This window comes from Camponotus vicinus, unplaced genomic scaffold (assembly GCF_025532165.1).
Source record: "Camponotus vicinus isolate PSW18456_S1 unplaced genomic scaffold, iyCamVici1.0 SCAF_2, whole genome shotgun sequence".
Taxonomy (NCBI): domain Eukaryota; kingdom Metazoa; phylum Arthropoda; class Insecta; order Hymenoptera; family Formicidae; genus Camponotus; species Camponotus vicinus.
Window position 1 is genome coordinate 24,848,816 of NW_028141956.1, and position 13,700 is coordinate 24,862,515.

Sequence of the window (13,700 nt, forward strand, 5' to 3'; positions counted from 1 at the left end):
TTCAATTTGCATCACGATAATATCAACCGAGGGGCTGGAAACAATAATTCGTTGGGTGGATGAGCCACGTTGTCTACATTTAAATTACATATGGAAAATTAAAAAAAAGTTGTCCTGTATTTTTAAATGTTTGTGTCGGAAACTTCGTAGCTTCAAGACGACAAAGTCTAGAATACATGGGAGCATAGTTCTGACCTGAGTAGGGCTCGTTATCCGCGTTGTTGTTATTGTCATGCCGATGTGATGAGCAGGTACATAGGGAGTACAGAAATATCCGCGGCGTGGTATCTGGCGACTTCAACCAAGACGGGCAGAGGATCAAAGAGTAAGAAAGCCAACGAAGCCGCGAAGACCTGGGATCGGCCGAGAGATCCGGAGAGGAGAGAGAATACCGAGCAGTTTCTCTTGGCGCGCCGCACAGGCTCCACATGCTTTTATTACGTGGCCGTGACTCGATGTCTCGAACGGACTCGTTGGCCATTACGTTTCTTTTCTCGTCTTGCTTTTTTTCATAATACCTCACGACGTCTCTTAACGACGTCTCTCCAAATACGTAAGATGCAATTACTAACGAAACGTACATTTCGGTGGGCCCGAGACATCGCGGTGCTAATTGTCAGTGCGTCTGTTACATCGTTATTATTAGCGCATTATACACGCTTATGCGCGACGCGAATTGAGACTTGGGGAGAAATCGACAAGTCGCGCTATTAATTTCCCGACCTCTTTCGACGTCACGTTTTAATCGCGCGATCCTTTACGGATATTATTAATCACGCCGTGTGCTCCTCTATCGCCGCCATTATATCGGCAGAGGACTCGTAATCCCATTGTTATCGCGAGAAGTGGGAAAGGAACACGCGGAGAAAGAGAAAGAGGAAGAGAGGGAAAAGGAAGACGAGGAAGAGGAAAGCGACTCGGCTCGGAGGGCGCCCGCGAAGGAAGGCTCAAGAAGAAGAGGAAGAGGGTAGCGTCTCTTCACAGGTGTCGCTTCAGAGCGCTACCACTGGAGGCCACATTTGCTCCTGGTACCGCGTACGCGAACGGTAAACCCGGCTCTTCGATGCCGGCACCTGGCCAGCTTCGGCCAAGTTCGGCGGTCGCGATTCATTTCGAACATTCTTCAGCGGGATCTTTGGTTTAATTATTTAATTACGACGGTTCAATATCGCGGCGTCGCGTATGAATTTCACATGAGAAGGACGACCGCAAAGAATGCGAGGAATCGGCGCGAAGTTCCCGCTCTTGAGTCTGCGAGTGATGGACCGGTCGCTCGATTAAGGTGGCACCGACTCAAAAAGGTGCACGAGATTCTTCCTCATTGATATATCTGTTGAAGCACGTTTACGTGAAGCGCATTGTGACATCGTCAACACCGAAAGAAATTTGTGCATGTTTCGCATGTGTTGATTTTTTCGTAAATGGCTTTATCGAGCAGTTGCGTGGATTTGAGGAAATAGTGGTAAACTGCATGCAGCAATATATAACATGAATATCAAGTGCATCATGGACAAGTATAATTAAAGGAGAATAAATTATACAAGATAATTATAATTTCTACATAATTTCTACATAAAGATATTATATAATTTTCGATTAGCTTTTATTATACATTTCGAATGAAGTGATGCGTAAAGATAGCTGGAGTGGACTGAACCATTAGATTCGTCAATGATTTATCAAAAACGCGATGTCGATCTACGGTCCACGGAAATCAGAAGCGAGGAGACACGCCGCAGGCAAGATGCAAGATAACATCGGTCGATTGCCGTTTGACCGGAATTAACCGGTGGAACCAGAGGACCAGTTCGACTACACATTCATACGGTGGAGCTTGCATGGTGCGTGCATGCATGCGTGTATAACGACGACGGCCGTTATGTAATCGACTGCGGCGTTGATCGCGCTCATAAACAATATAAGGACCGGTCGCGTTTAACGGATACTCATTTTCCGTATTTATGATAATGCCTCGAACGTGCGGATAGCATTTTCCTGTCGAACGCAATAGAGAACGTCATTGGAGGAGGCATCATTGGACCCTACAACGTCGGGCACAGCTTTTTTTACTATTAAATTACGTATAATTACCGATGACATAAGTTTGACACAGCGCTTTTCCGAGGGAAAAGATAAATCGATCATCGATCGGCGCTTTACTTTTTGTGGCGCGATCGATGTTCACTAGGAAGGGACGATCGGCGGCGTCGTGGGAAGTTTGACCGATCCGTTAGGGATTAAAGGCCGTTACACACCGTCGTATAGGTTACAGAATCGAGCGAATCGTCTTCTTCGCGCTCGGTTGTACGCACGATACCGGATGCAGGGTGAAAAATTTTGCGAGGCCATGAAGAACGTAAATCGGTAGGACAATCTCAGCGTAAGCTTTCGACGCGGTGATCCAGGGTGCGACAGATATGGATGACGGCGTGTACAACGGGCTGCAACCGGACCAGTGGTTGCCAACCTTGGACAAAGGGGAGAAACGGAGCAACTCCCTCGGCAGCGGCGCCTTGCGCTTTATTCGTACGCGCAGCAGCATCCGGCGAGAGCTCAAGAGACACCGGTAAGATCAAAATTATTGGAATGTTAAGAAATTGTGGAAGAATATAGTAATCTGAATTTTTTGCAGATTATTAAGTCATGAAAAATTGCTAAAAGGGGTAATGTATTATAAATCATATCATCATTCGTAATAAATCGTATATAAATTATATTAAAAAATTACATAATTATTATACAAAAATTATTATCATGGAAAATATTAAAATATATAAAATATTATATAATTATTATATAAAATTATATATAATTATCATATAAAATTATATAATTATTATATAATATATAAAAAATATTATATAATTATTATATAAAATTATAAAAAAAATCATAAAATTATATATAAAATATTATATAATTATTATATAACAAAAATAAAATCAGATTACTGTATATTAAAAAAAATAGTGATATATTTAATACGTTACGATAAAGCTAATCTAGTTCCCATCCAATATTTTAACGGAACTCGTACATATATATAATTAAATAGTTAGACACTCGTCCAAGTTTATGCCATTGTGTTCGCTTCCTTAGCGAACAGCTAGCGTACTACTTTAATAGAGAACGTCTCGTATCGCTGTTGTTTCGCGCGCATTGTTCCAAGCTGGCAATAATTGTCGCGATATCGTTAGTTTCGTGACTCAAACGAAAGCGTTCTCCACATCTCGCGTCGCATTACTCTTCGTAGTCGACCTCTCGCGCTCGTACGTGAGCGCATGCGAGAGCGGTCGCTCGAGACCGGCTTCGCGTTTCGGTCCTTTTGGGACCAACGTTGGCTGCCGGCTAAAAGGACCGCGGAGAGAAGCGAGCACACCACCAAGCACACACGACTCTCCGAGTCCGCCGCAACAGGAATGCTGAATGACTTGCGACTCGTCACGCTGCCAGCAAGTTCGCCGGCGTGCGAAGGTCCACGTACATAATCCCTCCGCGACTTTGTCTGACTCTATACGTCGCAAAATATACGAATGCGCTAATACGAGTGCCGATATTTCACTCGTCTGCTCGGCCATTGAATTATAATTAATCGATGCGCGGGAAGCGACGAGCGTCTTCTTCACATAATTGGCGGCGTAATGTTTGATGGGGTTTGTGGGATGTAATGGACGATCGAGAATATCGTGGAAGGATAGGAGATACGTTTTACATCGATGAAGATGATATAGCACCGCCAAGATATTATTTTATGAAGTAATTTATAAATTAAAAAGAAATATTTTAATCTAAATATTTCACGTATCGCTGGAGAACCGTTTTCCTGCCACCCTGCACAATTTCATCTGTTCGCATCGTTATAAAGTAAAAGCTTCATAATCGCAGTCTCAGTTTTTGCAATATTGTTAAATTATAAAATGGAGAAATGTTTTATAATTTCTCAAAATGTCTTCAAATTATCTTGCATATATATAATCAACGTATTATACTCCCGACGAGCTTATTCGAGCTTAACTAACGACGTAAGCAATTAGATCGTTTACGAGAAGTTTCCGCATACGATAAGGCTAATCGACCGATTATTATCCGGCGTGTCGTGCTAAACGATGCACCTGAAAACTGGCAGATGCTTTCAGTTGGGAAATATATATTTCGCTCGCGTATGCGAAGAGAATTCCAGGGATCTATTACGCTCGGCGTCATCGCGTAATCTGCTGGCGGAAGATCGGCGGATTCCCCGGATTATACGGGATATACCATTTGATCGGCAGGCGGAGAATAAGTCGAGATGAACCAGGAAGTAGAAGCAATTTGCAGAATTCGCGGTCCTTGCGATGCGTGAGAAGACTCCGCGCGATTAGTTATAGACGCTCCGACGGAATCTGAGACACTCGGTAATCTTACGGGCGGACAGGTTCATGATATTGCATTCTGCAGCAACGCGACGATGACTTCGCTCGCATGCCAGCGAAGTAATTATCGTTTATAATTCGAGAAATAGCTAGGCGATGTTTATGCTGAGCAATAATGATGCGTGGAAGAATGTATGAGTTTCTAAAAATTGCCAATGACAGCTCGATGAGATTGAGTGATATTTAACGCGATTAAGTAATAGTATTCTCGGAATCATCATGAATTTAAATTTATTTATGTATGTACAATAGATAAAATATTCTTTCCGACATCCGCTGTCAAAAGAGAGAGACACACACATTCATAATATATTATAATCCTGTATAAGTCCGCAGAGCTTAACGATTCTATTCGGTGCCAAACGCGAAGTAAAACCTGATATCGTGCACCACCTAATAGAACCGGATGGAATTCTAACGTGACCATGAATTCACGTCATGGGACGTATCAAGTTACCCGTTCGACATCGTCGCCGAGTCACGCGGCAGATGAAATTCTCATATTCCGGACGTAATAAAGTGCGCCTCGGTAAGTTACAGGCGGCATAAATTCTAGATTAGCTACAGGGGGTGGTAGAATGGGCCGCGCGCGGTGCAGTATTTAAGAAATCCCTAGCATTCTACTCCTCGGGGCCGACCCTCCGCATCCGTTTCACCTGCGGGGTACATACTAGTTGTCGGAGCGAGGTGGATGACTCCGGTCACGGAAGGTGGAACGACAACGTGACGTCGCGTTTTAAGGGCGATCGGGAACGGAAAGAATTATCGCGATATATTCTGTCTTTTAAAGTCTGAGGCTGGAGGACCGGCCCCGAAACGCCCGGCTCGTTCGTTTCGAGGGGCCCCCGTTGCGCATAATAAGGAGACGACGAGCCTGGCTTTGGCCGCGGAGATCCTGAGACGGCACGCACACATACTTGTACGTGCACAACATGTCGAGGGTCCAAACACTTCCGTGTTGTACGACTAATGAATCACCTTCGCTGGCCGAGCCCTTTCACCCTCCGCCTCTCCTCCGCACGAGCCTTTCGATTGTAGGTTTCCTCCTGCAATCAGGCTCCTCAGGCCGGAATGTTTATCGGGCGTATTGGAATTCGCGATAAGGTCTGACCCTATCGACACCTCCCGACCGGCTTTCGACAATGCAAACATCGACGAAAGCATCCGCGCGCTTATTATTTGTTCTTTCGATAAAACCCCGCCGACCTGTCACTTGCAAGATGCAGACCTTGCGTGTAGATGATCTTTACATGTTTGTGGATAAATAGACCGTGCTAGCAACGCGTTTGCCTGATTTAAATGAGCAAGACATTTTCGCATTTCTATCAATAAATCTAACAATTTACGATTTTCCCTTCCTGTTTTTTTTTTCTTCAATTTTATTTATTATACAGTATCGTGCCATGATATCCTGTATCATATACATTTGCACTATAAAAAGAAGTTATCGTACTTTTATCAATGCCAGCGTTCACATAATTAATTTTGTTGTACGTATATTACATGTGCGATTAATTACAAGTGCTCGCAATGTTATTAATTAGGAGATGCGTAAACCGTTATGTACTTAATCTTGATAATTTGACATATGAGTTTATAATGTAATGTTTCTTCATTAGCGAATGCTATGTTTATCTACGCACTCATCCATTGCAGATGCATTTTTTTCCATGTGCATCACAATCATGATATAATGTGTTCTATATCTGCGATCAGCACCTTTATAAAATATGAAATACAATAATTATGTTATATTATTTGAAAATAATACACATAGTATTGCATTCAGTAACACAAATGTTAAATATTTCACACAATGTGAAAATATTTATTACACCTCTAATGAAAGATTTCATGAATGAGCAAGCATTTGCTTGTATAAAGACATAACTTGGAGGAGTTAGAGATATATCCCTCGACATAAGAATAGAATTTGCGTAATATGACAGTTGAATAGTCGATATTAGGCAGAACAAATTTAGATAGGCTAGGATTATAATACGTAACGACAATGCAGGCTGTGTCCAGGGTACAAGTTCGATACCTGTATCTAAATCTCAAATTCCGTGTACGGTTCATCGGTGTCGACCTTACTGCCACGATCTCGAACCATTACTCATAAACATTACGTTCAGGTTCAGGCACCGATATTATCCGATGAAGGTTGATAAGACGTTTAGACGGTTTCTCGCGAGTTATTCGCACTGCCTTGTATACGTACTCTCATATACATATATACACTAACACGCATTGTGTCAATGATGCAGGCACTCGATAAGCAAGGATGTGCTTATGAAACTTGGCACCTCATTATCTATCTTGGAGATCTCGGAAGGTACGAAAAATTCGATAAACGGCGTGATATTGTCTATCACGAGCTTATGTAATCAAGTTATAAATCCTCGTGGAGTCTACACAAGTCTACAACTAACCATTTTCGTGATCTGATTCTATGTTAAGTTGCAGTATTAGAAGAGAATTAGAGAAAAAGTCGTTACATTAAAAATATCGAATAATATATTGTATAATAATTTATCAATTTTATTTCTCTTATTCATTAACACCATGAAAAAATATTAATTTTTATATTAAGATGTTGGAGCAATAATCTGCTTGCATATTTACGATTATTTCCTCAGAGATCAGTGGCATGCAGTTTTGCAATGTTTCTTCGTCGCATAATTCTATAATTACTTTACAACTAAATACTCCGCAACCAATATCATTATGCAGTTCGAAATACGGCGGGAAAGTGTATGGCATCAGCTTCCTTTTTCCCTGTATTAATGAATAATTCAAATATTATATAATATTATCTGTGAAATATATATTATTTTTCAATAAATTTTTAACAAATAACTTTCAACTTACAGCAGGTATAGGACAATGCATTCCTTCCATATTGAAAACGCGTGAAAATCGTAATTTAGAGAGGATGTTATCATGTTTTGCTTCTTCCTCCAAAAGTTTACATAATAGTATGGGATCTTCCGGAATAGGGAATATCACGCCATCGAATCTTTCCAGTACAATATCAAACTAACATAATAACAAAAGTTTTATTCGATATAAAAAGTATAAGAAGAATCTTTTTATATTTTATAAACTTAATAAATATTATATTGTCTATAATAATATGAAATACAAAATTGATAAATCTCAAGTAGAAAAAATTTCGAAAAAACAAGTCTTGTATTTTAAGATACCAAAGCTTAGATTTGTCCTATTTTTTTCAAGCCAGATGAAAAATTCTTATTGTTGTTACAGAACAATTTTATTTATGAAATCTTATTTTTTATAAAATATAAATAAATATGCAATATAGTTATTTATTATTTTTATGTTTAAAGATTAAGGATATTTTCTATTACTCACACGTAATTTGTCAGTTTCCAAAATTTTTCTGGCAATTTGTAGATACACTGAACTATTATTGTCTGAGGCTTTAAGAGAAAAAATGGAAGTGTCATAAACCGTCACCAATTCATCCATGATTGTGCTGCTATATGAAATGAGAGCCTATAACGTAACGTTTTTTTATGTCAAGAAATTTTACCTCTATCTCTGAGAATAAAAGAATTAAAAATTTATTTATTAAGAATTTTTTCTAACAATTAAACTGATTGGGAACTGATATTTCATATCAATATCTGAAATACTTACAATAGAGCTGCTGATGATACTAAGGAATACAGTGAGAATCCGTCCTGATAACATTTCGCTAGATTTTTCAAGTTATGAGAATATCGAGGAAATGCTTCGTAAGCTCGCGCAACACAAATAGACATTGTACATATTCGCGACAATTTTCGCGACTTACATGACCCTGGTATTGCACAATTAAAATTATCATTCTCAACTGTCATTGGCTGTTGTAAGCGGTTTCTTATCTTAAGGCGAGCAAGCACGTTGCGCAACAAAATGTCTTGTAATGACCAATAACGTAATTAATTTGCTGCCATTTCTAGAAATTAATTGGTTCATGTGTGTGTAAAGTGCTCGGCCGCGGCAAACGCAGTTACCCTCGCCTCGAATGAGCCGATGACGCGCGTTTGAATAATGTGCACAGGTACTTTTATGCGTGCGTGTGTGTGTGTGTGTGTGTGTGTGTGTGTGTGTATGTGTGTGTTCTGTCGTCGTGTACCGTTATCAGTACCGATCGGATCACGAGAGACGTCGAGGAAAAGAACACCGTGATAAATAGCATCGCAAGAGGACCCCCATCCTGATCGCGCCCTCGACTACATTTCAGCGGTCTTTTAAGGAAAGTGACGAGATCGAGAGAGAATAGCGAGTAAACGAGCTCTCGGTATTGAAATCTCGATTAAATCCGGCACGTTGACCGCATTCGGAACCTTTGAATGTCACTCGAGCATTACGAGACGCCGATTTTAAGCAACCGGTCGGTTCGGTTTTATCTACTCGCGCGTTTATTACGCAAAGCAGCACTTAACGATCACAATCGAATTGGAAGTAAGCGGGCGTGAAATTCAACGATCTGATTGCTCTCCGCGGACGATTATTTATTGTCCGCGTCGGACAATCGAATTTTCAATGACGCACGTCATGAACCCCGGCCATTCGAATATTCTAATACCGTCTCGTCGCCTATTATGCCATACTTAGGACGCAAGGTACAATTTCATAGGCAATTCGTTACGGAGGAGGTAGTATCTCGCAAACCGATAATGGCTCTCGAGGAGGTTTCAGGTTCAGTGGAGTATCTCCTCATGACGGGCAATGTCGGATAAAGATCTAAGTACTTGCATAGCTGTATATACGGCGCGCTGAAGAAGATCCTTAAATACTACCAAGGTAACGAAGGTAAAGGTTTCTCTCGTGACGTCCGCTTCGGCTTGAGCCGTCAGGGGTCAGTGAGCGCTCCGGTCGGCAAACCCGGGTCTGAATTCTCGATCGTTTTCTTCCCCTTCCTCCTGTTCCTTTTTTCACCTCTGCCATGTTTCTTTTATTTTCAGAAAGAAAGAGAGAGGGAGAGGAAGGGCTTCAGTACTTCGGACGAATATCCCACTCTGATAAGCTCCGCGATACGATTTATAGTCTAGCCTCGGGACGGAAATCTTCTCTCTCTCCCTTTCCTCCCTTCTCTTCCCGTTCCTTTTCCTCCTTTTTCTCTCTCTCCTTCGAAGTAGAAACTATTAAGCATGGTCAACCGCGGCGCCACGGTTGGAGGTCAAGCGGAGGAGAGGCTGAAGCGCGATTCGTCTTGATCTCGTACTCTCGGAAAGCACAAGTGGGAGTTATAAATTGCACGAACGAGCGTGCAAGTCGTTGACGTAACACCAATCCTTGGATTGATGTGGCGAATCCCGCGGTATATCGCCAGCTACAGTCTTGGAGCTCCTCGACTGGACAGTTTCCAACGTCCTCGATTATTATAGCGTAGGATTGATTGGATGTTTCGAGTCTTGTGCGAGAATCGTATAAAAAAGTATTTATTCTTCTCGCCGTATGAAACATTGAAATTTGTTGCAGATGAAATAAGTCAGGTTTAATCCTTGTTTACACTGCGTGGGAGGCAAATGAGCTGAATCTTTTGGCTGCATTTATTTCCTTGTCTGAATAATCTTTTCTTATGGGAGAGATTTTTTAAATTCTTATACTTGTCCTCTTCTATCCCAGTTGATTTTTTATATAAATAATTCTTTCACATAATTAAAGTTTAACACAGGAATTTAAAAATAATAATTCAAATTTGAAGAGAGGGAACTTTCTTAATATCTTCCTCCTTTAGCCATCAATATAAATGTTTTTCAAAGTAGCCTATACTAAATCGTGCTTGCCTAATGATATTAAGAGAAACGTAACTTTCGATTGAATCGAACGCGTGTCTGAGAGTAAGAAAGAAGCCGCCGACCATTACAGAGCGCAGTAGTATAATTGATTGCGAGTGGGAGTACTTTTTACAAGCGAATCCGCAGGTGTTACCAGCTACATTCACGTAAAGACATTCGTTAAATTGTCTAACGCGAATAAGACGGGACGCGCTCGAACTCGGAGAATAAATTGCAGGCATGTTTAGAAACTTTCCAACACGCCCGCCCACCTAAACATCGTCTTTGTAGTCTCATCCGCATCCGCGCCGCGTGTCCATAGATCGCGGCATAAGTTCAACGTCGTGCCCCATAAAGAGTCGCGCGCATTTCTCCCCGTCTTTTCTTCCAGCGGGATACCGGACGTTGCAAAGACCAGCCGTCACACACGATCGTGCTACCGTGCCGAGTCCGTGTGGCAATGCAGAATGCGAAAGTGAAATTGTATATGAGATTAGCTAACAAAGAGCTGCAACCGCCTCAAAGAGGCTTGCGATCCGAGACACCTCGCTTTAGATATATGCACCTTCCCCGCCTAATCATGAGGGGAGCGGCTTATCGCGGAGTCACCGCAATCGCTCCCACGCAATTTTAAAGCGCGACAGGTCTTGACGAATCGACTCCGTCCCCCCTTTCAGTTAAGTCTAATAACTCAGCGCCGATAATCGTTGCATTAGACCTGTCCGTTAGATCCGACCTCGTGAACTTCGTTCCACTCATACTGTACCACTCGGTACACAACTCGTGCAAATCGACTCGTGTAAAAGGATCCCACCTTTCTGCCTCCCTCTTCCTCGCCCCCATCAGCTTCCATCGGCGTGATCTCGCGGGAAATGGAGCAGCGCTTGATTATATTCCGAGTCGAGGCTGAACCTAAGTGAACTCGCTCAACTGATACGGTTCGCATCATGAAATGCCTTTTGCGGCTCGTTTAATATTAAAGATGCGCAGATCAGCGAAGCTAATCAAACTCGCAATGAACATTATATACATCTGTAATACAAATGTATTTTAACCGAGTTGTATTTGAAAGCAGTCAGTGCTTAAATCATATTATATCTTATAATTAATCAATTATTATATGATTCGCGATGTGAGCCGCGTCTTGAAACGATAATCCTTGGAATGTTTAATCTATATATTATATATGTTGCCGCGATTAAAAAGGCTTAGTTATTTCGTTATAAAAGTTTTATCGCAGTAAATAAATAGTACAATGACGTCAGGGCAAAGGATAGTAAAAAGTAAAAAAGAAATATTTTTGTGTAGCTTTAATATGATTTAACATGGCCACATTTCCGGTTCTGTTTTCGCGTCTGAAGTGCAATTTAATATTCTTTTTCTCTTTTATTTTCTTGATGTCTATTACTTTTTCTTTTATATATATTTTTAACGTATGCATTCATATATTGAACGTTGCATATGAAATTCGCTGGTTTAATATCCTGACGAAATATATGGATCTTTATTCCATACATCGTATTTATTTGATCACGGAGCTTTACTTCCTGGTCACGGTCTTGTCTCCTTTAATGTCTCTCGCGTTGCTGTAAAATCGGTCGCTTCCTGTCACAAGCAGATGCGCATTCACGATGCACTCCGAATCGCTAAAATCTCGCATTCCATTTTTACTTTCACACATATTTTTAGTTAGCACCGTGCGCGAGATGCACATCACATGACAGTTTCGAGTCACGGAGAATCGAAGAAATTGTATAGCGAATTGATTTGTCAGGCACAGAGCCTTGCTCCTTCATGTTAGACTGCAATTTCACTTTTGCGGTCGTGTCGCACCTTCCAACGTTTTTGCCGACGCGAAATCTGACGCTTCCTGAATCATGTTTGCGGAATCTATGCGAAATCACGACTAGGCCCGAGTTATTCCGAGCAAGATAGCGCCGGGCGTGAGTCTTGGTGTTTCTTTGCAGCTTGCTTGTCATGTACTTAATCAACCTGCCACTGTCAGGTCGAAATTTGCGAGAGTACCGCGAAGCGAGACGTAACTCACATCTTAGGTTCTAAGCGCTAGTGACCTGGAAGCTACGTAATGAATATTTTATAAGGAACAAGAACTGGTCCTTATCTTGAACGGGAGCTGCTCGACTTGTAACACGAAGCCCCTTTATTTGCGATTTCAATTTGCCTGCTGCGCTGGGGTGGATTAGAAAATAATAACCGTTTCTCTCTTTTCTCTTGAATAATTCACACTTGAATTTAAACCGCTATTCTTGGATTTTTAAATTAAATTGAAGAAACAAGAGAAATTTTAGATATAATAAAAATATATTTGATATCATAAAGAATGTGATTAGGATTTTTTTTAAGAGATATAAAAATTTAAATGTATGCTACTCATGTGTTGCAAGCTTTCCGAATTTTATTATTTTATTAAAAAAGTCTTTTTACAAAGCGTCTTCTAAATAGAACAATATTTTATAAAAAACTTAAATATTAATTATTAAAACTCAAATCTTAATTAAATGTTTTTTATAAAAACACTAAATTTAGAATACATATGTTCCTCTTTATATATTTTACATTTTTTTACATTTTTGATTACAATTTTTATTCTCTTTTACAATTTTCATTATTAATATAAAAAATATTTTACAGTAAAACAGCAATAAATATAAAGCATATATAATAAAAAAACCGACAAGCAAATAATTTTAATAAATTCTTTCTATTTCTACTTATTTTATTATGTTTAATATTTTGCAAATTCGAGAAAACTATGGCAACTAGCAGTCATTATCGCTGTTGCAATTACATTTGTTAGCTATATATAGGCCAAGATAACAAGTTTCATTCGCGCCTACAAAAGGAGTGCGTTTTCACAATTGCAAACGTCAGTTATTAAACATTACCATCGCGCATATCGCATAAGGGTGAGATAAGCATCGCCATATATCGAGCCAGGAAGACGTTTCGCCCAGAGAGGGGGATTTTACTCCCTCGTAGCAGCTGTACGAAGGGCTTATCTTTCCGCGAAGCTCGATCGGAAGGGCCGCGTTATATCCAGTAAGCGAGGCTTAAACGTCAAATTGTATGCCCGGTGGAGCGATCATCGTGGAGATATCTCCACCTCGTCGTAGACCGCCTGAAGTCTCAATTTCTCGTCATAAGACCCCGTCGATGTGGTCATACGCGTGCTTCTAGGGCCTTCGACGCGATGTATATGTGCCCCACGAGTATGATTGGTACGTATTTCACGGTTTACGGCGGGATCATTTCAATCGAACATTATCGAGCCGGAGAAACCATAACGAGCCCATAGAGTTGCCTACGGTTACCCTGGAGCAACATGGCTAGCAATCAGCAATAGCCAAGCTGTACGCGGTATCTGCGATTGTGTGTATATACACACATATATATATATGCAGATATATGTATACACATACATATATATACGTACATGTATGTATAAATATTTGTACATACATGACTATGTTATGTG

At 40.6% G+C, this 13,700-nt stretch overlaps 2 protein-coding genes across 3 annotated transcripts in view; one reads left to right on the forward strand and one right to left on the reverse strand.

The window, feature by feature from the left end:
- The first annotated feature begins 509 nt into the window (after positions 1 to 509).
- The window catches only part of Shrm (shroom), a 161,303-nt gene continuing 148,112 nt past the window's right edge, over positions 510 to 13,700 (forward strand). Inside the window, exon 1 of one of the 2 annotated variants that reach the window (XM_083091868.1) lies at positions 510 to 2,566. In XM_083091868.1, coding sequence (XP_082947994.1) covers positions 2,418 to 2,566 — 149 coding nt within the window. In that variant the 5' untranslated portion in view covers positions 510 to 2,417. The remainder of the gene's footprint in view (positions 2,567 to 13,700) is intronic. The other variant, XM_083091869.1, reaches the window with a different exon arrangement.
- Positions 6,931 to 8,192, reverse strand: LOC145966425 (uncharacterized). Its single transcript, XM_083090469.1, has 4 exons — positions 8,076 to 8,192; positions 7,788 to 7,931; positions 7,284 to 7,451; positions 6,931 to 7,190 (listed from the first exon to the last, which is right to left on the reverse strand). Exons 1-4 carry the CDS (start codon positions 8,127 to 8,129, stop codon positions 6,996 to 6,998), a joined length of 561 nt encoding a protein of 186 aa, XP_082946595.1. The 5' UTR covers positions 8,130 to 8,192; the 3' UTR covers positions 6,931 to 6,995.

What these genes read in the sequence shown, in the direction of transcription:
- LOC145966425 (XM_083090469.1), bottom strand. Translation starts at nt 8,129, where the DNA reads ATGTTATCAGGACGGATTCTCACTGTATTCCTTAGTATCATCAGCAGC. An exon ending in TGGAAACTGACAAATTACGT is followed by an intron (nt 7,452 to 7,787) that starts GTGAGTAATAGA and finishes TTATTATGTTAG; the next exon opens with TTTGATATTGTACTGGAAAG. An exon ending in TGCATTGTCCTATACCTGCT is followed by an intron (nt 7,191 to 7,283) that starts GTAAGTTGAAAG and finishes TCATTAATACAG; the next exon opens with GGAAAAAGGAAGCTGATGCC.